At 40.6% G+C, this 26,373-nt stretch overlaps 1 protein-coding gene across 5 annotated transcripts in view; it reads right to left on the bottom strand.

The window, feature by feature from the left end:
- The window catches only part of LOC108269607 (signal-induced proliferation-associated 1-like protein 1), a 72,367-nt gene that overhangs the window by 33,432 nt on the left and 12,562 nt on the right, over nucleotides 1–26,373 (bottom strand). For all 5 annotated transcript variants that reach the window (XM_017475554.3, XM_017475557.3, XM_017475553.3 and 2 more), the window contains exons 2-5: nucleotides 4,635–6,315; nucleotides 4,410–4,540; nucleotides 3,704–3,892; nucleotides 3,343–3,517 (exon numbers count right to left, since the gene is read on the bottom strand). In XM_017475554.3, the coding sequence (XP_017331043.2) occupies nucleotides 3,343–3,517; nucleotides 3,704–3,892; nucleotides 4,410–4,540; nucleotides 4,635–6,126 (1,987 nt within the window). In that variant the 5' untranslated portion in view covers nucleotides 6,127–6,315. The remainder of the gene's footprint in view (nucleotides 1–3,342; nucleotides 3,518–3,703; nucleotides 3,893–4,409; nucleotides 4,541–4,634; nucleotides 6,316–26,373) is intronic.

Genomic DNA, 26,373 nt, shown 5'->3' with positions numbered 1-26,373 from the left:
CTTGGTTTTATTAGAAGCACTAAAGATTCATTCAGGCTACTGGACCATGTGGCCGTGGTATCGGCCAGGAGTATTTCAAGTCTCTCAGGAAAAAGGAATGAGAGAGAAAATACAGCTGCAGAGGAAATGGAGAAAAAGTGCACAGGGCTGAAGGAGAAAGGCACAAAGATGACAGGTCAGTTTTTTAAAAATCTGAAGTGACTGTGTGTAAGGATGGACTTAAAAATGGATATTCACTTAAGAAAATCATACCAAAGTTACATAAGAGCATTCAGAATTTACATAGCAATTTAAAAAAAAAAAAAAAAAATGAAAAAAAGGATATAAGTGCAAATATATACAGTGAGGGAAAAAAGTATTTGATCCCCTGCTGATTTTGTACGTTTGCCCACTGACAAAGAAATGATCAGTCTATAATTTTAATGGTAGTTGTATTTGAACAGTGAGAGACAGAATAACAACAAAAAAATCCAGAAAAACGCACGTCAAAAATTTTATAAATTAATTTGCATTTTAATGAGGGAAATAAGTATTTGACCCCCTCTCAATCAGAAAGATTTCTGGCTCCCAGGTGTCTTTTATACAGGTAACGAGCTGAGATTAGGAGCACACTCTTAAAGGGAGTGCTCCTAATATCAGTTTGTTACCTGTATAAAAGACACCTGTCCACAGAAGCAATCAATCAATCAGATTCCAAACTCTCCACCATGGCCAAGAGCAAAGAGCTCTCCAAGGATGTCAGGGACAGGATTGTAGACCTACACAAGTCTGGAATGAGCTACAAGACCATTGCCAAGCAGCTTGGTGAGAAGGGGACAACAGTTGGTGCGATTATTCGCAAATGGAAGAAGCACAAAAGAACTGTCGATCTCCCTCGGCCTGGGGCTCCATGCAAGATCTCACCTCGTGGAGTTGCATTGATCATGAGAACAGTGAGGAATCAGCCCAGAACTACGCGGTAGGATCTTGTCAATGATCTCAAGGCAGCTGGGACCATAGTCACCAAGAAAACAATTGGTAACACACTACGCTGTGAAGGACTGAAATCCTGCAGCACGCGCAAGGTCCGCTGCTCAAGAAAGAACATATACAAGCCCGTCTGAAGTTTGCCACTGAACATCTGAATGATTCAGAGGACAACTGGGTGAAAGTGTTGAGGTCAGATGAGACCAAAATGGAGCTCTTTGGCATCAACTCCACTCGCCGTGTTTGGAGGAGGATGAATGCTGCCTATGACCCCTGGAACACCATCCCCACCGTCAAACATGGAGGTGGAAACATTATGCTTTGGGGGTGTTTTTCCTGCTAAGGGGACAGGACAACTTCACCGCATCAAAGGGACGATGGACGGGGCCATGTACCGTCAAATCTTGGGTGAGAACCTCCTTCCCTCAGACAGGGCATTGAAAATGGGTCGTGGATGGATATTCCAGCATGACAATGACCCAAAACACACGGCCAAGGCAACAAAGGAGTGGCTCAAGAAGAAGCACATTAAGGTCCTGGAGTGGCCTAGCCAGTCTCCAGACCTAAATCCCATAGAAAATCTGTGGAGAGAGCTGAAGGTTCGAGTTGCCAAACGTCAGCCTTGAAACCTTAATGATTTGGAGAAGATCTGCATAGAGGAGTGGGACAAAATCCCTCCTGAGATGTGTGCAAACCTGGTGGCCAACTACAAGAAACGTCTGACCTCTGTGATTGCCAACAAGGGTTTTTAAACCAAGTACTAAGTCATGTTTTGCAGAGGGGGTCAAATACTTATTTCCCTCATTAAAATGCAAATCAATTTATAACATTTTTGACATGCGTTTTTCTGGATTTTTTTGTTGTTATTCTGTCTCTCACTGTTCAAATACAACTACCATTAAAATTATAGAATGATCATTTCTTTGTCAGTGGGCAAACGTACAAAATCAGCAGGGGATCAAATACTTTTTTCCCTCACTGTATGTATATATATATATATATATATAAATAAATAAAAGGAAGGATTCCATTTTATTTGGGATAAAAATTCTAAAATTCATTCTGGTGATACCTTATCAAAAACCTCTCTAAAGACCTAATTAAATAATCGCGTTTGTCTGTTGACATTAAAAGCAGAACACTTTGAGAATAAAATGTGCCTCAAAGTCATTGGAGTCCTACATGACTGAAATGGTCACAACTCAACCTTGGGCAAATAGAAATATATCTAAGGAAATAAAAATAGCCTGGACTTTCATCCTGCAGAGGTCATGTTGACTTAAGGTGCCAGTTTAACACTGTGGTAAAAACAGAAAGGCCCTGTTTACACTACAGCGTTTTCGCATTAAAATGCATAACTTTTGCTACGGTTACGCCTGTTGTCTACACTACTCCGAGACGTCTGAAAACTCCGGGCTCGCATTTCAGAGTAAACAGGCCAAAATGAAGACTTCTGAAAACAAAGGCCTGGCTTCGCCCACATTCACCCTCTGATTGGGTCTTCTGTATCATTGCGTATGCTTCCCTGATTCGTCAAGCTCCTACGTTATGACCATTACGCTACCTTGATCGCATACAACTACACGGAGACTGAACCGCAAGCTTTGCTGTCATTCTTAGCAGCCACTGTGCAGTTAAATTCTGTATTTTATAATACTGCAGCTGCCTACATGCGCAAGAGGCGAGCTATGATTAGAGAAATCACCAACAAATCTCAATTCAAGCAGCGTAAGTTCTACGTGAAACGCCGGTTTGGACTAGCAACCAACTTCCTGTTTACACTTGTACGCGCATGCCCAGCGTGCATGGATGGTCATGTGATATGCATATCCGGTCGTGTAGTGTGGACGGGGATCGTTTCTGAAACACAGCGGAAATGCCAGTTTTCATTTTAAAACGAAAATGCAGTAGTGTAAACAGGGCCTAAGCTTGCCTAAAGCTTATTAAGGTTTCCTGATCGAATCTCGTCACACTTTAATCAAGCTGTTGGAGAGTTGGACTGTTCCAGCAGCCATTAGCCAGTTTAACTGAACAAACCTCAACTCAAAAACAAGCTGGCCTTTAAATAGTCAACTAGTATCTAATAATTTTCATAAAAATTTAATTATAATGTTTTGTAATTAAAAGGTTCGGGGATAAAATGTGCCTCAAAAGAATGTCTGAAAAGAACATTTAGAAAATAATGAGCCCATTGCATAAATAATTGATGAGGATTATAAAACTCAAAACAGATTTTTTTTTTTTTATCTTCTTCTTACAGTTAAAGTTGTCGTTGAGTGCACACTCTGAGAACCCCTGTTTTAAGGAACACTCCATTAAGACAAGTATCAGAGAAACTAATCTTTTATTCAAAACCTGAACAAATATAATACATACTCTTGGTGTCCAGCTGAGCCCGGTACTTGCTGAACCCTTTCAATCGCACTTTCTCTCCCAGGAGCTGGAGGAACTCTTCAAAGGCAGGACCAGCCATTTCGTTGTTATACATCTCCTCCTCTGTGCTCTGGCCTGCGCGACAGTACATCACCCCTACCTTCACCTGGAAACTAAGCTGAGGAAGCAAAAGGCCAGGGTAAAGAAGCAATATCAATTTAAAAGGGTAAATGATGCAGCTGTGCTATAAATGCAAATGATCTATTTCAAAATTAGACTCGCTGAGATCCATAATCAAAGCGTTGGTGAAGATTGGTAACAGAGCTAACGGATAATGCGAGAGTTTGCCTTTTGGCCTACATACCCCCTGCTCATCCAATTTCATCAGCTGCTCGGTCACTTTTGGTGTATTGAGGGCAAGCCGCAGGCAGGAGATGTCCAGCTCTGGGAGCAGGTATTCCAGCACTTCTTTAAGGGGTAACCCTCGCGCAGTGCCATGTTTAGCAGTGGAAGGCACCGAATCCTCAAGTACAGAGCCTCTCAAGGTAGTCAGCTAAACAAAAAGAGGTACAGCCAGTGCTAGAATTATTGTCATGCTTGACAAAGAGAACTCTATAAATAGGTACATACAAGAGGTACGTGAAAAGCACTGAAAAGTAAATAGCACTCATTTTTATGGATGTATCTCATTTACTGTTTACGATAATGTATGTACATCATTAAAAACATTTCCCAACATTTTTGGACTAGCAGTACACTGTTCCTCTCTTCTTCATGTAGCCTATCCCTTGCGTGCTTGTGTGATTGAATTAGTTACGGCCCGTCACGGGAGATAAACGCCTTGGAAAGGTTACGAGACGACATGACACAGAAGCTGCACTACATACATTCCATGAGTCTTGTATCCAGGTCAATAAGCGGGGAAAGCTTGACTGGAATTTTGCAGCAAGCATTGGAATGCGATTTCTAGAAATCTCTCTCTCACAATGCAGAAAAATGTATAAATAAGCCAAAAAGAAACAGAACAAATGCTGTTTGTTTATTTAGAGGGAGGTAGGGGGTGAACTCACCTCACTGGTTCTGAATATTATTCGGTAGTTATACTGCTGGCCATGCTCCTTGTGGTCCTCCAACTTCTCTCTCCTTATGCTTATTGCCACCGGGCCCAACCCCTCGTCGACACCAAAGTAGTTCCAATGCTCTGCAAATGTATAGGGTAATACACAGGATGTGAGATGGGTGCTGCACATCCTTTTGCTCTAGAAGGCCACCATATTGCAAAGGAAATGCCTTACCTCTCAAGTAAAATAATTTCCGGTAGTAATATGCCCCAAGGTCCACATGCTCAACGACATACTGTTTGTCCCTCTCACCGAGTAAGCCGGATGCATCTTTGGGACCCTCTACAACAGCAATGCCCCCATTGGTGCAATGGTGGCTTAGTGTAGTTTCATCTCGTCCAAAAACCCTGGAGCTCCCACTACCCAGCTCACCTGCTACAGCAACCCCTACCTTATGTCTAAAGTCACCCCCAGTTTCAGTACAGAAACAAGGACATTTCAGTACCAGTCCACTGCCCTCATCGTCGGTTGTGTCCAGAGTGGGACTATCTCGCGTGTTAAGTTCCTCCTGGCTGCCACCAGGAGAGCTGTACGGCAGGCTGTGTGTTGAAGATAGGGTGGATGTTGCTGAACCAGAAAAAGCAGAAGCAGCAGAGGCACCGGAGGCACCAGAAGTAGTGTTTTTGCATTTGGCTGCAGAGTTCTGTCTGTTCTGGATCACCTCATTCATGTTAAACAGCATGCTCTGAACATCATAGTGTGCAAAACCTTTTTGGCAGACCCAGGGCTTTAAGGGAGGTTTGGAATCTTCAAGACGGTTGTCCTCCATATCAGAACCCACCCTGGGAGAATCCACATCTGTCCTCGCACTGCGAAGTTTCCTGAATATTGATTCACCCCCTGTCTCAGATTTGGACCTTCTCTTGGGGGGCTTGTCTCGTTCTCTCAACCGACTAGAAGGAGACTCATTTTTCAAGTCCTCTACAGCAGAGTCCAGCAGCAGAGCCTGTTCTTTGGTAGAGACTGTTAGAAGTTCTGCCAGTCTTTCAGGTGCTGGGCTGCGTTGGTCTTGCTTCTCCCCTTCATAGCCCTTTAACATCTCAAAGAAGCTGTTCCTTGAGGCTTCAGAGGAGCAAACAGCATGCTGGTCAATGGAGGAAGCGCTGCCGTACTCCCGGTGCAATGGAGACCACTTCGTCCCTATAGCGCCCCAATCTTCCCCACTATCCCCACTACCGTCAACTTCACTTAGGGTCATGTCACTATTACTGCGTTGCCGGATTCGTCTAGTGTTACCACGAGAGGAGCTTCTATGGTCGTCAACTGTGAGCAACTGCCCTTCCATGGAGCTTCCAAAACTGGCTGGATTTATCTTGCTCTGTAGTGTCTTTTGGATGCTTTGGAGCATAAAAGAATCTTGCGGACCAATCAGAGCACCAAGTTTGGGCTGACTACCCGAGCTGGCTCCTGTGTGAGTCGTTGTATCGGTATTTGTAATGGGAAGTCGCAAAGTTCCCCCATCTCTCCTAGGTGGCCAGTCAGCAACCCGAGCTCGGACTCCCATCTTCGGTACTCCAATCATGCCTCCTGTCTGGTAAGAATTTTCTGGACGCAGGAGGGATACCCCTCCATTGGACTGGCGTAACGGACGAGTGTAAAATTCTTCAGGGGCCTGGACTGTCCCCACAGCAGGCCGCTCAGAAGGTGAGCGTTTCAGGCTTGTCATGGTGACACCTCACCAACCGAGCATCTTAAGTCTGGAGCATTTTTTCAGGATGGGGTTGTGGCAGCTTGCTCCACTCCACGGAGACTAGGTCCTTGTTCTTTGGTTTCCACAGACTATGGGCATCAGTGCAATATTTCTCTGGCCTGCATAGTGGTCTTGTAAAATGGTCAGGCCTGATCAATCACACTCCTGCAAGAAACAGACCAGAGTTAGGAGTGGCAAGAGCTGAACCTCTACCTGAAATTAGGCATGAGAAATATTTTTACGGCAAATTGGGGTCTAAATATAGACTGATCACGATTCAATACACGATACCATCTTCACGATTTCGATTCAATAGTTAGAATGTTGTGAACAAAATTGAAATGAAGAAAAATTACGACTGAAAAGACCATTTCTAAAATCAAAAACAATGCAAAGCATGCATTTTTCTCTGTATAAATTTAAATGAATAAAAATGAGCTACAAACAGGTTTAAAATTGTAAACTAAAATGTACTACAGGTTCACCAAATCTTAAATAATAAATAAATAAATGTATCAATTCTCCCAAAAATCCTGGGGACCGAAAATGATTAACTGAAACATAATGAGCTCCGTAGCAGAAAGAGAGCTCCAAAGTTCACTAAAAAGGCCCAATTTCCACATTCTCTGGTGTTGTTTGGAGGCTACTCAGCTTTTTTTTTTGTTATAACATGGTTGTGTAACCATATAATGAAGTTATTGGGCTACTGGACTCTCCATGAACGAATGTGATCATGTGACCAGTATGCTTTCTATCCATTTTTAACTCTACGGGTCGCACATATTGAGACATCTGAGCTGTGTCTGAAATCACGTACTGTGACAGTAAATGCTGAATTCGCTGCAGTACCAACTGCACGGCCGTTGAACCAGTACGTACTAATCAGTATGCGTGTGTAGTACGACTACAATCCCGGAGATACTACATCAGTCATGTTGGCATGGTCATGTGACCTTTGACGTCATCATAAACAGAAAAATCTTAAAAGGGACCACCAGATTAAAGCAACCGCTCTAACGGAAAAATGCACAACAGAATTAGCCATTTAAAGTGGGTGGGGTTAACAGGCTGAGGTAAATTTGTTGCCGTTAGCTTGGCCGGCTAAGGCACGATGGAGATCAGAAAAAGGTTTCAAGCACAGTTTTCTTGTTTAAACCTTCAAGAAGTTAACAATTTATTCAGGTATTGTTAAACAAGTCCTGTTTAACCAAGGTTTAATGAGACCCCAATTCCAAAAAAGTTGGGACGCTGTGTAAAATGTCAATAAATCTAAATAAAAACAGAATTCAATGATTTGCAAATCTCAAACCCGTGTGTTATTCACAACAGAACATAGAAAACATATCAAATGTTTAAACTGAGGAAATGTACCATTTTACGGAAAAAAAACAAGGTAATTTTTTTTTATTTGATGGCCGCAACACGTCTCAAAAAAGCTGGGACAGGGCAACAAAAGTCTGGAAAAGTAAGTGTTACTAAAAAGAAACAGCTGGAGGAACATTTTGCAACTAATTAGGTTAATTGGCAACAGGTCAGTAACATGATTGGGTATGGAAAGAGTATCTTAGAGAGGCAGAGTCTCTCAAAATTAACGATGGGATGGAATCTGGATGGAAGCATTTGTTGCTCTAAAACCTGTATATACCTTTCAGCATTGATGATGCCTTTCCAGATGTGCAAGTTGCCCATCTAATTCCATTCACAAACTAAGTACATTTCCTCAGTTTAAACATTTGATATGTTTTCTATTGTGAATAACATTTGGGTTTATGAGATTTGCAAATCACTGCATTCTCTTTTTATTTACATTTTACACAGCGTCACAACTTTTTTGGAATTGGGGTTGTACTTACAAAGAGTCGACGCCGTCTTCCACGATTTTTATTTTCTGAGCTCGTCTGCACCAGTCCCGTTGCATTATGGGAATTTTTGATCTTGTAGTTTCCATCGGTTTCACACTGCAAAATCTCACCGGAAGCAGTACGTCATCCAGGTATTTCTTGCCTACTGTGTACGCCCGAGGGGTGGTATGTCCAAATTGGACATACCACCCCTCGGGTGTACTGCTTTCCGCCTACAGTTTAGTGGGGTAGTACGCAATTACGGACGCAGCCCTGGTGTTGAAAGAGTGCAAATGCGTTATATGCATAATTAACAGAACACTGATTTCCACGATGTGAATCATTTCCATGACACACAGTCACATTTTGGCATTGCCATGCACTGTGTCACAATGTCATATGAATTTGCACAAAGATAAACCATTTTCAACATCAGTAAAATTAAGTAGTAGTTTAATTCAGGATAAACGCTTTTCAAAACCCTACATTCAAGAAGCTTTCACACATTTTCACATGTACATGTAGTACAAAAAAAAGTTCTGTCTCCAGTTACTTACAATCTCGATAGTTAGACTTGGAAAATTATTCACTGTCATAAGGGATTGTGAAAACTCGCGCTTGTCAAGCATAAATTCGGCTTATTTCTATTGGTTAATAAATTCTGAGACGTCCCTAATGTAACATAATATAAGTTTATAGTAATATAAGTTTTCTCCATTGTGGAAATGGAGTTTTCTGTCTTCATCCCCATCTTTTAGCTTTTCTTGTGCTCTAGGTCAGAATTCTGTTAACAAAGCTCGAAAAAAATGTAAATAGTGAGACTCTGTCAGTCAGTCAGTCTGCTTTCTATATTTTATTAGCAATAAAAGGATACAGATGTACTCCAAAAAAGACAATAAGGTTTTGAACACTGGAAATTACTGGGATTTTCTGCTAGAACTACAAAGTCTCACTTTCTTTTTCCGCACAGACCTTTTACTTAAGAGCTCTTACAGTTTAATTAAGATATTTCAAGCCTCAGAACTCAGATGTAGCCAACTTAATCAAAAATGTCTAGTGAATATTTAAGGTGGGTATTAATCTCTTGGATTAATCACTAACTGGAAGGACACAGAAGCTTGATAAATGCAGGTCCGTCCACGACAAGTGAAGAAATGTTAGAGACAATCATTTCAGATAAGGTGTTCCTTTCATTCAATTTTATCAGAAAAACTAAGAACATCACTAGAAGTAGTGTATAACAACCTTCTGTTTCAGATTACAGCAAGGATCTTCAATTACCATGCGTGTGTATAATGGATATTTATCATATCAGTGTGCTTTAATTTAATAATCACTCCTTTCCCTGCGATCCATATAACTGGACTGTGGAAAATAGCAGGTTTTCTATAATCTATGAATGAATGTCATTCTTTTCCCAACTCGGGTCTCTTTTCTCGGGGCTTCACGGCATGCTACTGGGCTCACTGAAACACTCTGCTACGCCCTGATCAGATCCGGCAGGAAATTAAAGTGCCCCATTATGCTCTTTTAGAGGTTCCTAATTTTGCTCTGGAGGTCTCCTACAATATGTTTACATGTAGCCGAGGTCAAAACACACTTTAATTTTCTCAAAATATACATTGCATCATCATCTCTTTTCTCACAGTGTCTGAAACGGTTTGATCAAGGACCCGGCCTCCCTAAACACCTCCTTTCAGAGAGCCTACTCTGCTCTGATTGGTCAGTTGGCCCAGTTTGTTGCGACTGGCCTACCGCTTACATCTCGTGTCAGAAACGATTCAGCCATTGCCATATTTGAATTCCAGCGGCTTCCTCAGCACTTGTATTACTTGTAAACGACAGTGTGCGAGAGCGAGTCAAAGCAGACGTTGTTTGCGGGCAGCCATTGAAGACGATAGGAGGGCATTATGCAGATTTGTTACATCCCTACATAGGTTAGAGCAGGAAGTAAGGCTGGAATTACTGACGACTCTGTTCAGGCAATTCAGAATCAGTTCTTTCTTTTATGAGACAGCAGTGCCATTTGACGTGTACTTTGATCTTCGAAACTTTGCAGACCTTTTTACATGCACAAACAGTTATATTACACACTACATGAAAGGTAAAGGGCACTTTAAGTAATATGGAGCACAGATTTGTGCTTGACTTGGGTCAACACACATATACTAACCTAAGTGAATTAAGATCTTCCTAGCAGCATTAATAAGAGTGGAGAGGCACCTGAACCCCACAGAGAATCTACAGTGAGGGAAAAAAGTATTTGATCCCCTGCTGATTTTGTACGTTTGCCCACTGACAAAGAAATGATCAGTCTATAATTTTAATGGTAGTTGTATTTGAACAGTGAGAGACAGAATAACAACAAAAAAATCCAGAAAAACGCATGTCAAAAATTTTATAAATTAATTTGCATTTTAATGAGGGAAATAAGTATTTGACCCCCTCTCAATCAGAAAGATTTCTGGCTCCCAGGTGTCTTTTATACAGGTAACGAGCTGAGATTAGGAGCACACTCTTAAAGGGAGTGCTCCTAATATCAGTTTGTTACCTGTATAAAAGACACCTGTCCACAGAAGCAATCAATCAATCAGATTCCAAACTCTCCACCATGGCCAAGAGCAAAGAGCTCTCCAAGGATGTCAGGGACAAGATTGTAGACCTACACAAGTCTGGAATGGGCTACAAGACCATTGCCAAGCAGCTTGGTGAGAAGGGGACAACAGTTGGTGCGATTATTCGCAAATGGAAGAAGCACAAAAGAACTGTCGATCTCCCTCGGCCTGGGGCTCCATGCAAGATCTCACCTCGTGGAGCTGCAACGATCATGAGAACAGTGAGGAATCAGCCCAGAACTACGCGGTAGGATCTTGTCAATGATCTCAAGGCAGCTGGGACCATAGTCACCAAGAAAACAATTGGTAACACACTACGCTGTGAAGGACTGAAATCCTGCAGCGCCCGCAAGGTCCCCCTGCTCAAGAAAGCACATATACATGCCCATCTGAAGTTTGCCACTGAACATCTGAATGATTCAGAGGACAACTGGGTGAAAGTGTTGTGGTCAGATGAGACCAAAATGGAGCTCTTTGGCATCAACTCAACTCGCCGTGTTTGGAGGAGGATGAATGCTGCCTATGACCCCTGGAACACCATCCCCACCGTCAAACATGGAGGTGGAAACATTATGCTTTGGGGGTGTTTTTCCTGCTAAGGGGACAGGACAACTTCACCGCATCAAAGGGACGATGGACGGGGCCATGTACCGTCAAATCTTGGGTGAGAACCTCCTTCCCTCAGACAGGGCATTGAAAATGGGTCGTGGATGGATATTCCAGCATGACAATGACCCAAAACACATGGCCAAGGCAACAAAGGAGTGGCTCAAGAAGAAGCACATTAAGGTCCTGGAGTGGCCTAGCCAGTCTCCAGACCTAAATCCCATAGAAAATCTGTGGAGAGAGCTGAAGGTTCGAGTTGCCAAACGTCAGCCTTGAAACCTTAATGATTTGGAGAAGATCTGCATAGAGGAGTGGGACAAAATCCCTCCTGAGATGTGTGCAAACCTGGTGGCCAACTACAAGAAACGTCTGACCTCTGTGATTGCCAACAAGGGTTTTTAAACCAAGTACTAAGTCATGTTTTGCAGAGGGGTCAAATACTTATTTCCCTCATTAAAATGCAAATCAATTTATAACATTTTTGACGTGCGTTTTTCTGGATTTTTTTGTTGTTATTCTGTCTCTCACTGTTCAAATACAACTACCATTAAAATTATAGAATGATCATTTCTTTGTCAGTGGGCAAACGTACAAAATCAGCAGGGGATCAAATACTTTTTTCCCCTCACTGTATGGCGAGACAGCAGACCCAACAATACAGACGAGCCGAAGGCCGCTCTCAAAGCAGCCTGGGCTTCCAGAACACCTCAGTAGTGCTGCAGGCTGATTGCCTCCATGCCACACTGTATGGATGCAGTAATTCGTGCAAATGGATTAAAGCCCCGACCAAGTACTGAGTTCATAAATTACAATTATTTTCAGAAAGTCGACATTTCTGCATAATAAATTCTTTATTCTAATATTTTGAGATACTGGATTTTTGATTTCCATGAGCTGTAAGCCGTAATCATCAAGATTAAAACAAACAAAGGCTTGAAATATTTCACTTTATGTGTAATGAATATAGATTATATTAAAAGTTCTACGTTTTGAATTAAATTATGGGGGGGGGGGGGGGGGGGGGGGAAACTTTCCCATGATACTGAATTTTTTGAGATGCACCTGTTGAGATGATTTTGTATTATCCTTTTCTATTTTTCCATTTTTAATATGAATGAAGAAAATGTATGCACCTTAAAAGTGCTATTGAACTTCCATAAGATTTTTATTTATTGGAATAGTTTTCTGTGGCTGAATCTTATCTCTCTTACAGGGCAAATGTAAGAGAACACAGTGAATAGAAAGCAAGATATTAGAATAAATGAAAAAGTATTGTGTGAGGACAGGAGCAAGATTTACATGGTTCCTGGGTAGCATACAAAATAACATCTAGGCATATTTGTAGCTAAATAAATAAATCAGAAACATCTGAATTCTGGATAAAATTGCACATTGCCGCCTCGTGATTCTCTTTGTTTAACCTTTGTGTGTCCTTGTGGACAATTTTTGTCTTTAAACCATTCTGTCAGTGTTAATGCAAACAGCAGAAATTTTGCAAAAGGTGTGTATTTTTATTGGAATTCAAATTAGAGGTGCACCGACGTATCGGCCGATAAAGGCAATTTTTCACGCTATCAGCCGATAGTTTAAAAGCATCCATGATCAGTGCTGATTATATCCTGTCAATCAAAAGAGGGCAGGAAAACACATGGATTTTGTGCTGTGTGGAAAGACGACGTCTCTTGTGTGGAATGACGACAAAACTGCAGGTAGTAAGCTCTGTAATCTCTGCATCGCAAAAAATTTTACACCGGAAGTGAACAGCGGTAAAGCGGGAGTTTCAGCATCGAGTCAATTTATTTCCCCAGGCTGCTCGCACTGAATTAAAGTGCCAGTATACTGTTGAAAATTTTAAATGAAGATGGTGTGACAAAAAAGTATATATATATATATATATATATATATATATCACAGAAAAATATATTTGTAGGGTAGTGTATTTCATAACCAGTTAATGTTAATATATAATATAAACCTTTTTATATATTACCAGTTTGATGTTTAGTAGAAGTAGAAATGCTTGTGTTAGTGGTGAGTGAATGTGAGACTAACAGGAGGTTTATTAGAATTCAGTCAATGTTAATATGAATTAATAACATTCAATAAGTTAAGAAATCTTACTTTAATCTTCAGAATTGAGTTCATGTGTTCATGTTAATTAGGGTAATGTGTTTTCTGTTTATGAGACCAGTTACTGAGAAACAACTTGCTGAAATGGAGAGAATAAAGTTTTTAGTTGCATTTCTTTCAGAACTGTGGAATTAATTACTACTGATTTAAAAGAAGATGTAAAAGGCAGAACTATTGGTTATCGGCCGATATCACGCTGAATAATCGGTTAAAGGCTGAGAAATTTAGGTGCATATCTAATGTTAATACTTCACCCAAATGTATTTTAAACTAGGCACAAAAAAATAGTTACACTCAGGAACTTAAGGAAAAATATGCCCCCATTGAAACCCATTCAAACAGCAATATTTAATCCCCATGATGTTTAAGCATATAATATTGCATTGTGTTAATAGGCTTTTATTTTGTTGACAAGGTTTCAAAACACTGTTTCTTTTTTTATTTCTGAAATGTGTAATAATTTCTCAGGTTTAGTCTCTGGGGGAAAACATACTTTTCCTCATTTCTGATTCTGCTGTATTATATAGCACTGTAGACCAACTCAATAAATGATGCAGCTATCATTGTGTGAGTGTTTTTGTATGGACATCAGAGTTGTGGTTTATATGTGTACTGAAAATTGTGTGCGTGTGTGAGTGAGTGCACGCGAGAACAGTTTGAAAGAAAAATTATATTGTACTGGAAATCACAAATCCCACCCCATGTGCACATGAAATAAGGAAAGAATTTAAAAGGGTTAAAATTCTGAAAATGAACGAATGGTAATCATGATCAGAACTGATGCTGGGGAAAAAATAATAATATTTCGATAGCAGTTTTTCGACATGGTCATTTTTGTCATTTATGGACCCAGGGGTAACTTTTCTTTAATTGACGCACAAGGGTTAAAAGGTGATTGTTTTTAAACTTCCTAATGATAAAAGTTTATTCTGTCTGTAGCATAGGCTAATTAATGTTGAAATGCATTCCAATAAAATATGAGTGCAATTTTAAAGAAATCATGAGTGGAAAGTGGAAAGAGAGCTAATCTGGAGCTCTTGTCTAGACTCCTGATCTCTGTTGGTCATGCAGATGAGTCAAAGGCCATAAAGCCAAAAAGAGCACCATGTCCCAAGTGAACTTAAAGGTATAATGAGGGGAAAGTGCATGAAGTTGCTAGGCAACAAACACCACGGTGTCTTGCAGAGAGACTGAAATCAAAATAGCAATGTATAATTTTTCAGTAGTGCTGGTTACACACACATATAGATAGACAGAGAGAGATAGAGATAGACAGATAGATGGATAAAGAGAGAGATAGCTAGAGAGATAGATAAAGAAGGATAGACCGAAAAAGAAAGCCATCTTCCCAGGAGGGGTTTCTGCTTTGAACTTGAATGATGTGAAGCTTCCCATTCCGTCTGCATATAAAATATTGATTTATACAATTTACGTTCATATTGACATAGAATTTACATTCTTACAGTCATATTTATCTTGATATCCCTTCAGTGAGAATCGTATTTGGTAAGACGGATTTTAGTTATTGCGCCCCAGCACCATGGAACCGGCACAAACATCTGAAACTGGTTAAATTAATTCCATTATCAGAGTTGAGCTATTATAAGAGAACTGTTTCAGCATGAATGTTCCTGCATGTAATTGCACTTAAGTGATGCTAAATGCTGTTTGTAATTTTGTCCTGTGTTGGAATGTTGTTAGTGGTAACTTGTGCTGGCTTCATGGCTGGGGCTAGCCTGAAAAAGGGATTTAATCTCTTAATTTCTACATGTGGCTACCGTGGTTTAATAAAGCTTAAAATCAAATAAAAGAAACACATTTCATACTTAGCATATATGTGCTAGGGCTGATCATTTCTGGAACGTCTTAATTCTAAACCCATCCTTTTTCCAACCAAGGACTCTTCAAAATGTCCTTTTAAGCAGCGAGCAACAAAGGGTTAATGTGACGAGCGACTTTTGAGATGAGATTTTCCTCAATTCTATGCTAATTATGATGAGGTAAAATGGCAAACACAAAGGACTGGTTTGAATGATTACTCAGACCCCTCTTATGACGTGTGTGGTCTGATGTGTCTTCAGGGAACGCTGGGGAACAGAGAACTTCAGATCCCATTTACTAATTGACTCGCAGAAATATTAGAAAAACTTATTATAACCGTGGTCTCATCATATGAGACATCAGAATGAACATGTATAGAGACATTACGAAGTCAATAAAGTTTGGAAGGAAGTAGCAGAGATCGATGGTGCCTCTGGTGAGTGTATGTAGCTGTGTCTGTGTGCAAAATCCAAGCTCATAACATATCAAGCAACTAATCGTCTCACTGAATAGCGCATGGTTTTTTATTTAAATCGATTGACTCAGAGGCTGTATAAATAGTTGGGATGCGCGATATGACTAATTTCACCAACGGAAATTTTGTAACAGACTAGATGACTAATCTAAAAGAAAGAAACCCTCAGAAAACGGTCAAAAAACATTGTGTATATGCAATCCATTTGAAAAACTTAATCTATGAATCAAACAGTCAAATCCTGTACTGAATGCTGCTGATATATGCAAGATGCATATGTGTGTGTGTGTGTGTATGTATAGTATAATATTAATATATTATATATTATATATATATATATATATATATATATATATATATATATATATATATATATATATATATATATATATATATATATATATATATATATATACACATATATACATACATACACACACACAGTATGTTGAACCTTTTGGAATTTCATGGTTTTCTGAATTAATTTGTCATAAAATGTGATCTCACCTTCATCTAAGTCAAGGGTATTGACAAATATAATGTGTTTAAAATAGTAACAAAAAAATTCTGATCTTTCATGTCCTTATTGAGAACAACTAAAAGAAAAAAAAACCCATAGTGCTTGTGGAAAAAGTATGTGAACCCTTGAGTTAATTACCTCAAAAAAGCTAATTGGAGTCTGGTTAAGAAAATGAGTTTGGAGGTGTGGACTACAGCTACTTTGACTAATAAAAATCCTTTAACGTGAGCCATGCCTGGCCAAAAAGAGCTTTCAGAGGATCTATGATCAAGAATTCTTGATTTACATAAAGCTGGAAAGAGTTACAAAGTGATTTCAAAGACTTTAGAAATTTACCAGTCTACAGTTAGGCAAACATTCTATGAATGGAGACACTTTGGGACTGTTGCTACTCTACCAAGAAGTGGACGCTCAGTCAAAATGACACCAAGAGCACAACGAAGACTCATCACTGAGGTAAAGAAACAACCCCGAATGACAGCCAAAGATTTGAAGGCATCATTTGAACTTGCTAACATCTCTGTTTATGAGTCTACAATATGTAAAACATTGAACAAGCAGGGTATCTACGGCAGGACACCACGAAGGAAGACACTGCTTACTAAAAAGAACATTGCTGCATGCCTGAAGTTTGAAAAAGAGCACATTGACACTCCACAGCGGTATTGGCAAAATGTTTTGTGGACTGATGAAACTAAGATTGAAATATTTGGAAAAACCACACAGCACTACATCTGGTGTAGAAAGGGCACGGCATATCATCATGAAAACATCATCCCAACCGGAAAGTATGGTGGAGGAAACATCATGATTTGGGCCTGCTTTGCTGCTCCAGGGCCTGGCCAGCTTGCAATCATTGAGGGGAAGAGGAATTCCCAAGTATATCAGACAATTCTTCAGAATAATGTGAGAATGTCTGTACATCAGCTGAAACTGTGTAGAAGTTGGGTGATGCAACAGGACAACGACCCAAAACCCTGGAGCAAGTCCATAACAGAATGGCTTCAGAAAAACAAAATCCGCCTTTTGGAGTAGCCAAGTCCACACTTAAATCATCATAAAAAACACAAGTGTTCACTTAAATCAACTAGCCAATATATATAATATATTCAGTAAAATCGGTTATTTCTTCCAGAGCAGGCAGGATCACAGTGGCAGCGAGCTGAAGTGAACGATGGGATGGGCATTTGCTTGATTCAGCTACTCTCTCCTACGCAAATACCTACGAGAGCTTGTGCTGAATACAGATACTCGAGGCTCCAGTGGAACTGTTATACGCCGGTTTGACATGACAGAAAATTTTTCCGTTTTCTTCCAAGTCAAAATACCCCAACACCTTGCTCGTGTCTCCCGAGCGGACATTTCTTCGAGCCCGCCGTGAGCGACACGGACAACACGCACGCAGGGTCTGAAGGGAAATGAAGTGATTATGAAGTGGTTTTCCACTCCAGATGTCCACTTGTCTAAAGAATGTATTATTTTTAAAATGGAAAACGTAACGTTACCATGGCCGTAATTTGAACGAAGCCTTTGTATAAAAAAATAACAGATTTTTTTAATTATTATTATTTTTTTTTTAAATACAGCAAACCATAAACATTATAAAACCAAAATCTGTATGTAATCGACAAGTATTTGCACTGGCGACTAGCGGCAGCAGTACGTTTCAGCTGACTGGTCTCGCACATCCCTAATATACAGTAGCTACTACTGTTTGAGTCCAATCAGAAGCAACAACAGTAGTTGTCACTAGACTCCCAAAAAACGCAAACAACAAGCAGTACATCATTTGCTAACACGAAAATGTCGTTACTTTCAGTTCTCTGCGACTGTCGAGACAAGGAATTTGCCGAAAGCATACTACATACTACTAAATAACCCATTATTACGCCAGGGGTTCTCAAACATTTTAAGCAAACGACCCCAAATGGACATGAATATTCGGCGACCCTAAAATAAAAGTAACCAAATGAGCATTCCTTGCCCTGACACTGACCAGTCTAGTGATAAGTGTTGTGCTGTTATAGGAAAATAATCCATGTTAGGTAGTAGGATACGGCCTGATGCAAAGTGCTTTATACTTGTGCACGTGTGCAAGCAGTGGCAACGTGATTGGCTACGTTCTCGAACTCACCCGCATACCTTACGTAAAAAAAATAAATAAAATAAAATAAGTGTCTCCCATATGGGGTTACTTGATTTACAAACGGAGTCATGACCCCCAATTTGCATATCCCTGTATTACATGCTAGCTTTATATTGGCATTTCCCTCTGACCCTGCTCATTTGAAGAGCGGATTGTTCTTAATGAGTCCGAGAGCAACAGGGAGTGTGTATGTGAGAGAGAGAGAGAGAGACCGACCAGCATTGCTCTTCAATGTGGACATTGGATTAATGCCTTGTTTGTGTATGGACAGTGCATTCAACATCACAAAACTCCCACTGTATAAACATTACATGCCAAAATGATGACACTGCATTTCTCACAGCACAAGCAAGCCGGCATTTCTAAGACCAACTGTAACTTCGTGTCTAATTACAACGCATCGACTTGCTTTATCGGACAGATGTCTGGAGGTTTCGGTTACCTGAATGCTTTGTGCAGACTAGCTGTAGTGCAGACTACAACTTTTTTCAATCAATCAATCATTGATCCTCATCATTTCCTCCGCACCTAGTACACTAGCTTACTTGAGTGCGCTTGTCCTCTTTCGAGGTTGACAGCAGTCTGCTTCACAAGAGCGCTTTAAATAACACGGCCACTAAAACCACCGAATGAATGCGGTTTTCGGAAATCTTTTGGCCCGGTTCCAGAGCTAGCTGTGAGAAAGTTTTTGAAAGCCTGCGAGTCCCAGGCCTTGACAACAGAGCGAGAGCCAACAGGGTTGAAGGGCGAAACAGGATATCGATTAGTGAAGCTGTCCAGCACCACCTCAGGCTAGGATGCGAACATCATGTCTGGAGTTACGTCCACAGTTAGTTAGGACATGGCCGTTACACATACACGAGCGGTTTGTGTGTGAATTTTACCCAAGCAAAAGATGATATTTTACTGCCAAGAGGCGAGAGCAGATTTTGCTCTCATGTGCTACTTCTGTCTCTCCCTTTTAGTTATACTGCCTCAACTAAAGAAGAAGAAGACTGTCATATATACACACACATTACAGTACAGTGAAATTCTTTTTTCCACATATCCCAGCTTGTTAGGAAGCCAGGGTCAGAATGCGGGGTCAACCATGATACCGTGCCCCTGGAGCAGGGCGCCGGGATGCTTGGCTTTGCTGGGGCCTGAACCCCTGACCTTCTTTTGAGTAACCATTGAGCCAGCACTGCCCCAAAGAGTCCTTACACTGTCTCATAGTGTACAGCCTCTTAAATCACTGAAGGATAAGAGCATACTTGATTCTCTCTCTCACTCACGCTCTCTGTGCCCCCCCCCCCCTCCCCCCTCTCTCTCTGATGTGATGCCAGGGCCAGAGTCTGACACTATTTTGTCTCGCTGTGATTCCTCTTGGCCTCCAGACCCGTTTGATTCATCATGATACTCTACTCCTGCTTGGAGCCCCCTGCACTCACCTTCTGCTGTTATGCATGGCCTTACAATGGATAGCCAAGATTTTCGCTTCCAAAAACCCTGCTGCAGTAAAAAAAAATAATAAATAAATAAAATAAAATATATCTCACTTAGACACTCTAGTTTTGTACCTGCTATACTCATACAAAATGTCCTGTGCTCATCCCTGCACTCTTATTCACAATATGCGTATACTGAAAAAAAGCACAAAAAACTCTGCAAGATGCATCGCAAATGTTTTTAAAAAGCCGCAGCAAAAAAAATCAAGCATTTTTGGGTTCTACAAATCCTGTACAGAATCCTGTGAGGACTGATTATATTAAAGTATGACTTACATTATGCAATCAGGATAACGCCAAAATTCCTAAGGGTTCAGATTTGTTGTGTTGAGACATTTCAGTCTTTGAGCTGGGAACCTGTCTAATCTAATAAGATCAGGGTGTCAGCTGTTTCCTCGTTCTGTTAATGGGACACTTTATGCCTTACACAAAGTACACAATTTTAACAAATCGATTCATTACAAGTAACAAGGGCAAGTAAACCTTTACTGACCGGATGTTCAACATTGTTCTGAGTCAGCTATGAAAGAGAAAATGGAGACTATATAATATTTTAATCTGGAAAGCTCTTGCGTCCTTCCTCCTATATAAGCACTCTGGCATCACACGGGAGACAGTTTCGCAACTTAACCACCTGACACTCTGTCTGAGACAGTAATAAAAGATTTCAATTATTCACAGGGCAAAAGTACAGCTGTCTGAACACACGGTAAATGTAACGCCTCCTGGCCAGCACACATCCCCCCCGGGTGAGTAAACGAAGCCATTGTGAAACTGAGCGGAATTCCGATGACACAGGAAGTAATGAAGATGAGTAAGAGGAGGAGGAGGGGTTTGCAGGTCTTAACAATCTCAGCGACCTTGATGAGTAGAGAGACTTATGACTACCCCGTGATTTCTGTCTGCTCGAAACCAGAAACAAATGGCTGCAACCAGCGATCACTGGGGTCCAAGTACCACAACGCTCATTAGGTTTTGCTGATATGGCAATTGTCAAAGTAATCCTGTTGGTACTGAAGGTATGATGTGCAACAAGTTATACAATTCCCATGAGGACAAAGATACCCTGAGATTTTTGCTGATTTGGTCTTATTGTACAATTTTGAGAAAGCTTTTAGATTCTTGTTATCCACTTGGAATGGACATGGCAGCAGTGGCTTGTGACTATAGATTAGATTTTTTTTTTTTTGGTGGAGCACGATGACCATAATAACTATTTCATTAGTTCCCTACTATCTAACCGGTTTTTATAGAACCCCTTGCAATAAGTATTTTAGAGTCGACAACAGTCATCCAACATACAGTCTAGCTGCTCGTTTCGACTGGTCACGTATATAACTTTGTTCAGCCGTGTTCAATACAGCAGGCGTGTTTTCTCTCGCTATTGTCACAGTGTGTGAGGTGCTACAAATGTGTTTTAGGGCCAGAAAAAGGGGGGGGGGGGGAGGTTGAGAATAACGTCACGATATTTCAAGAATGAAGTTTCAGGGGCAATATAATTTGGAGAATAAAGTCATAATGCTATGAGAAAATACATATCAGAGCAACGTTGTGTTAAAATAAGGGACGTTGCAGATTCGGTGAAGGGATCGCAGGTAGTGGTCGGGTTCAAGGCTAACCTTTTACAAAAGAGACTTTCCTCCAAGACCGTATGGTTCTATCTTCCAAATAAAAAACATTTAAATAAACCAATTCCTTAACCGCCCTCATTTTAATGCAAACACTCTCACCTGCACCATTCCATCCAAGTTTTGTGACTTTTCTCTCTTAATATCGGGCAACAACCAGTATACGTTATTCTATAAATTACGCCAAAAGGAGACATTTCCAGACAGAAAACCCCATATGTATTATTTTCAATGCTGCAGTTTTATGATCCAATGGCAAGGCAAAGCTAGAGGATAACGAGGATCATTTTGAGGCCCATATGCCCCTGTCGATCATCACATCAGGTGCCCTCATTTTAGGTTGGTCATTCCAGATTATCCTGTGGTGTGTGCGGTGTAAAATTAAATCTTAACCTCTCCAATCCTCTCAAAATTAGTGAATTACACATCTTCAATATTTACGACTCAATACCTGAACGTCTCGTGCGACCTTAGCATTATAATATCCTGTCAGGAAGATAGAATCTTTTCATAAGCAATCCTGCAGGAACCCATTTTCCGAGAGTGGGGATTATTGCTCGAGTGTTTTATTCTGGGTAAATCTTGTAATATCAGGGATTTGTTGGCTGAAAGGCAATGTAGGACAAAAGGGGAAAAAAAAAAAGAAAAAACAAATATTATTCAGTGAAAAAAAAATTATATCTGGTGTTTCTCACATGATCATGTCCTTGGTTAAGATTGCATAATCTTGTGCGGCGTAGGTCAAGTTCATTCTGACATAAACGTTTGTGTTTTGACTGAAAAGCAGTACTACTTAGCCTTAACTGCTACTATGCATGAGCCTCCCATCTCTACCATACTTCTTCCACTGTGGATTAATGCCCTTTCATCTGAATAAGAGTGCGACTTGTGCGCAGTATCCAAGACACACCCATGTGCATTTTGGGACTGGTCACTTCTGGCAGGGCTTCAGAAAAAGCAGGAGGAGGGAAAGAAAATAAAAAGCCACCACCACCGGCAGATGCACTGCCAAGTGGAAAGCGAGTACGAGGGACTGGAGCTCGCAGTGATTTTTATTCTCCTATTATTCTCCTGCTGTGCTGATGCCATTAGTCTTCACATACGATTCACACAAGAGGGGTTCGGCTCTTTTATTTGTACATGCCACACAGCTGGAATCAATTACAGACAAGCACTAAAACAGTCATTTACTGCTGTAGTTAAAGCCTCTCGTAGAGGACCACTTCACAGTCAATCATTTTCGAGTTTATATTTGTTTATAGGGCATTTTACAACATTTTAGATGGGTTTTTTTCTCCTCTATATGTTGTTTATTACTTAGCACTGCTTACATGATGTGTGCTTTCGTGAACGTTCCACTGGGGCTGATTCTATAGCCAGTTCAAATCTATGTTTAAGGCTACAGTGGGTAACGTCCCTTTTAAACAATTAAAGTAGGCGTCTCATTGAGCCAGTAGAGAGAAAGATCATAAAACATGGTGTTCCTGTGGCGCAGTGAGTCAGAGTAGTCAGGCCAGAATGGGACTCATGCCGACAACAGCTTATAAGAGGTCTCTGGCGCAACACTGGCTTTGCACCACTGATATTTCTAACTGTCCAGTTGGTAGGTGGACGAGTCAATAGCCAGGGCACCTGGGACTGGTTTTAATTCGTAGTTGCCAAATGGACAAAGACGTTAAGCAACCAGACAAAAAAAGACTCTGTGTTGACTTTTGAAAAATAATTAATTTGGTATGTAGGCCACAATCACACTTGAATTAAAAGGTGTTTGTGGCACACCTCGATGCTGTAAATACAGCACACTGCACTCGTTCAGACTCCCAACGCTTGCTAGGATTGTGTGATATATCCACCCCCCACCCTACCCCCCCATGCTCGCAATTAACCATTTTTTAAAAAGAAAATCCCATTTGATCATCGAGAAACGATAGGTATAAAAAGAAAAGAAAAGAAAAAAAACACAGGAAAACAAGCATGTCCAGCATTTCAGGTTTATGGAGGGAAGGGGAGGGCGTAATAATATTACCAGCTGTGCAGTCTGGAACTCAGCTGGATGGATTTTTAGCTGATTCTGCATCATTTTCAATATAACCCTTTTATAAACCGGCAGCGTACTCTCCACATGGCCGGCATTTTTCACGGGTGATGCTCTCAAATTCTCTCACTGTTGGTGAACTCAAAACATTCTCCATTTACCTTGACAGGACGCGAGGGGTCTCCACGCCAGTTCAGGCTAGAGCACGTGAGATGGTGGAAGAGGAAGAAGTGGGAGTGGCCAGGCATGCACAATGAACACGTGTCATGTACACGTTATCGCGCCATTACAGTGGGGGGGGGGGGGGGGGGGGGGGATATAACACTGGAAACAGTTCGGCTGTTCCTGCTAGTTGCCAGCATTTAATGAGATTTTTTTTTATTATTAATTACATGTTAATAAGGTCAGGAATGCTAGAAAAACTGAAGTCAGGACTGTCAGTGAACCTAACAAGATATTAGCTGTGACTTAAAATTGAAATAAAATGATAGAAACTATGCATCATGTTAAACAGCAGTGGCTATACTTATTAAGTCCTGATAAACAATACATTTGCTTTACGTTTTATTTTCGTAATTGAAACTCCCGCTCACATTCTGCGAGCGGATACTGTACATTCACAGCTTTGTGTGTTTGGCAGCACGGACGAGTGGCGCCAAGGTGCACCAGAGAAAGATGTTTTGTTGCTCTGCCCCGAAGTCAGACAACATAAGCTATTAAGATTCATGCAGGATACAAGGCGAAAACGAAACATATTATATCATGTGACACGACAAAGTAAATTTTTGCTGAAGTCCACCTATTATGGTTTTTCTAATATAACCTTTCATGAAGTGTGTTATAGAGGCGTTTGTGAATGTAAAAACGTTTGCAAAGTTTCAAAAATCAAAGCTCACGACACAAGGAGTTATCGACTCCCAAAAGAAGGAACGGACTCTCAACAGCTGAAACGAGTCGTTAGTGACTCCAGACTTACTTCCTGCACTAACCTACATAGGGTTGTAACAAAAAGCCCCGCCTCTGGTCTTCATCAGCTGCTCGCTGACAGCGGTAGACCAAATCACAACAGCCTAGGACATCTGACCAATCACAGCAGAGTATGCTCTCTGAAAGGAGGAGTTTAGAATGAATCATTTAGAACAGATCATTTAACGAGTCGTTTGTGACACTGGGGGGAAAAATGGTAATGCTGCAGTTTAATTTATGAGCACATTAAAGTGTTTTTTAGTGAAGTGTTCAGTAGAAGTGTTCAGTAGAAGTGAAACTGGAGATCGTTTGAACTGAAATAAAAATAATTGGGGAAAAAAGAGAGTGTTTTTTGACTTTGGACGCATGCAAATCTATTGCATGAGACCAGTAAAACGTTAAAAATTATGCACGTTTCAAAACCATAATAGGTGCGCTTTAAAGCTGCAGGTACCATGTTTTCAGATGGACATTTTAACTGTAGATTACAATGGTTACTAGAAACTAGAAACTATTGTCAATCGTCCCAAAACTACAGGGTAACATGATCAGAGTAAAAGTCATGGCAAGGCAAAATCATGTAGAGAGCTGATAGCTGATAAACTCTTAATAATCCGGATGCAACTTGTTTAACCCTTGACCTTTTACTTGCACCCTGATTCCTGTCCAGTTCACCTTCCATCCCACTTTCAATAGAACTTCCGGTTGTCCTGCATAACAAAAATCACATGAAGAAACAAGCGCATGACACTGTAATTAAAAGTGAGACAAATGAGTGTGTGTTCATGACTATACAGTGTATAGGTTCTCAAAATATCTGGAGACATTGCAGATGCCAGCGGTTTAATTGTTATTCTTGCCCACAGGGCAGCAATCATATCTCATATGACGATTTCCTATGAGTAAACCAGCACACACACACACACAGTCAGAATGACTAATTTCCCCTTTTTGGCCCCATCATTCACCATAAAGGCAGGTTTTTAAAAAAATTCTAATAAAATAAAAATAAAAAAAGCCTTGATTTTTAAAAGGCAAAGCTAAGGTAAAACAGGCAATGCCACAATGACCACTGTATGACTAAAATAGTCATAATAATAATAATAATAATAATAATAATAAACATTCATACTAAACGTGAATTTTCCCCCCACAGATTATTTTGAAACAGTGGTTGGACAGACGTAAGCGATGCTTTTGTTTTGGCTTTAACTAAAAGTGCCAGGTGATCGTTGGAGATAAGCTGACCTCGTGAGTCAGAAGGTCATGTAAACGGTACATCAGAGCAGAGCGGTGTTCATAACACCCAGAAGCCTTCAGCTACCAAAAGCCACAATTTCAGCTCAAAAACACTGCAATCTGAGTCTAAAGAAGCAAAGCGAAAAGAATGCAGGAGGCCACAACACCCTGGTCTGATAAGTCAGGAGTAAAACATGACACGGCACGCGCAACAAGCTGGTGTGATGCGGCCAATTACCGGTACGAACCTGAAGATGATTCTATACAAATACCAGAGCACCCTGAAGTGTTTTCTTCCTCTCACACTACAACAATTTGCCAATGATTACAAATTCTACGTTTTATTAAGGACAAGTCATGCGTTTTAAACGGTTTACAGTTGCAATTAATCATTTAATGTTGTGGAATGTCCATGTGATAAATTAGTTCCTGTTATCACTTATGCTACAAAACAGTCATTCTGTCACCAGCATGTCATTGTTTCCTCTCTTCAAGCTAATAAGACAACAAAATGTAGCTTGTCATGTTAACCAGAAACTAGAATGTTCTCCGGTAACTCTCCCGTGTGTCTTAAATTACCGAAAGCACTGTCAGAGCTGCCGTTATACGTAATTGACAAATAACACACTCCAGACCATACGATTATACAAAAATAATGCACAGCGGAGTGCTGCCCCCCCCCCAAAGTGCATCACTGACTACATTTACATGGAC

Source organism: Ictalurus punctatus, chromosome 9 (genome assembly GCF_001660625.3).
Source record: "Ictalurus punctatus breed USDA103 chromosome 9, Coco_2.0, whole genome shotgun sequence".
Classification (NCBI taxonomy): Eukaryota; Metazoa; Chordata; class Actinopteri; order Siluriformes; family Ictaluridae; genus Ictalurus; species Ictalurus punctatus.
Note: the sequence above shows the minus strand (reverse complement) of the source record. Positions and strands in the feature narration are given on the sequence as shown.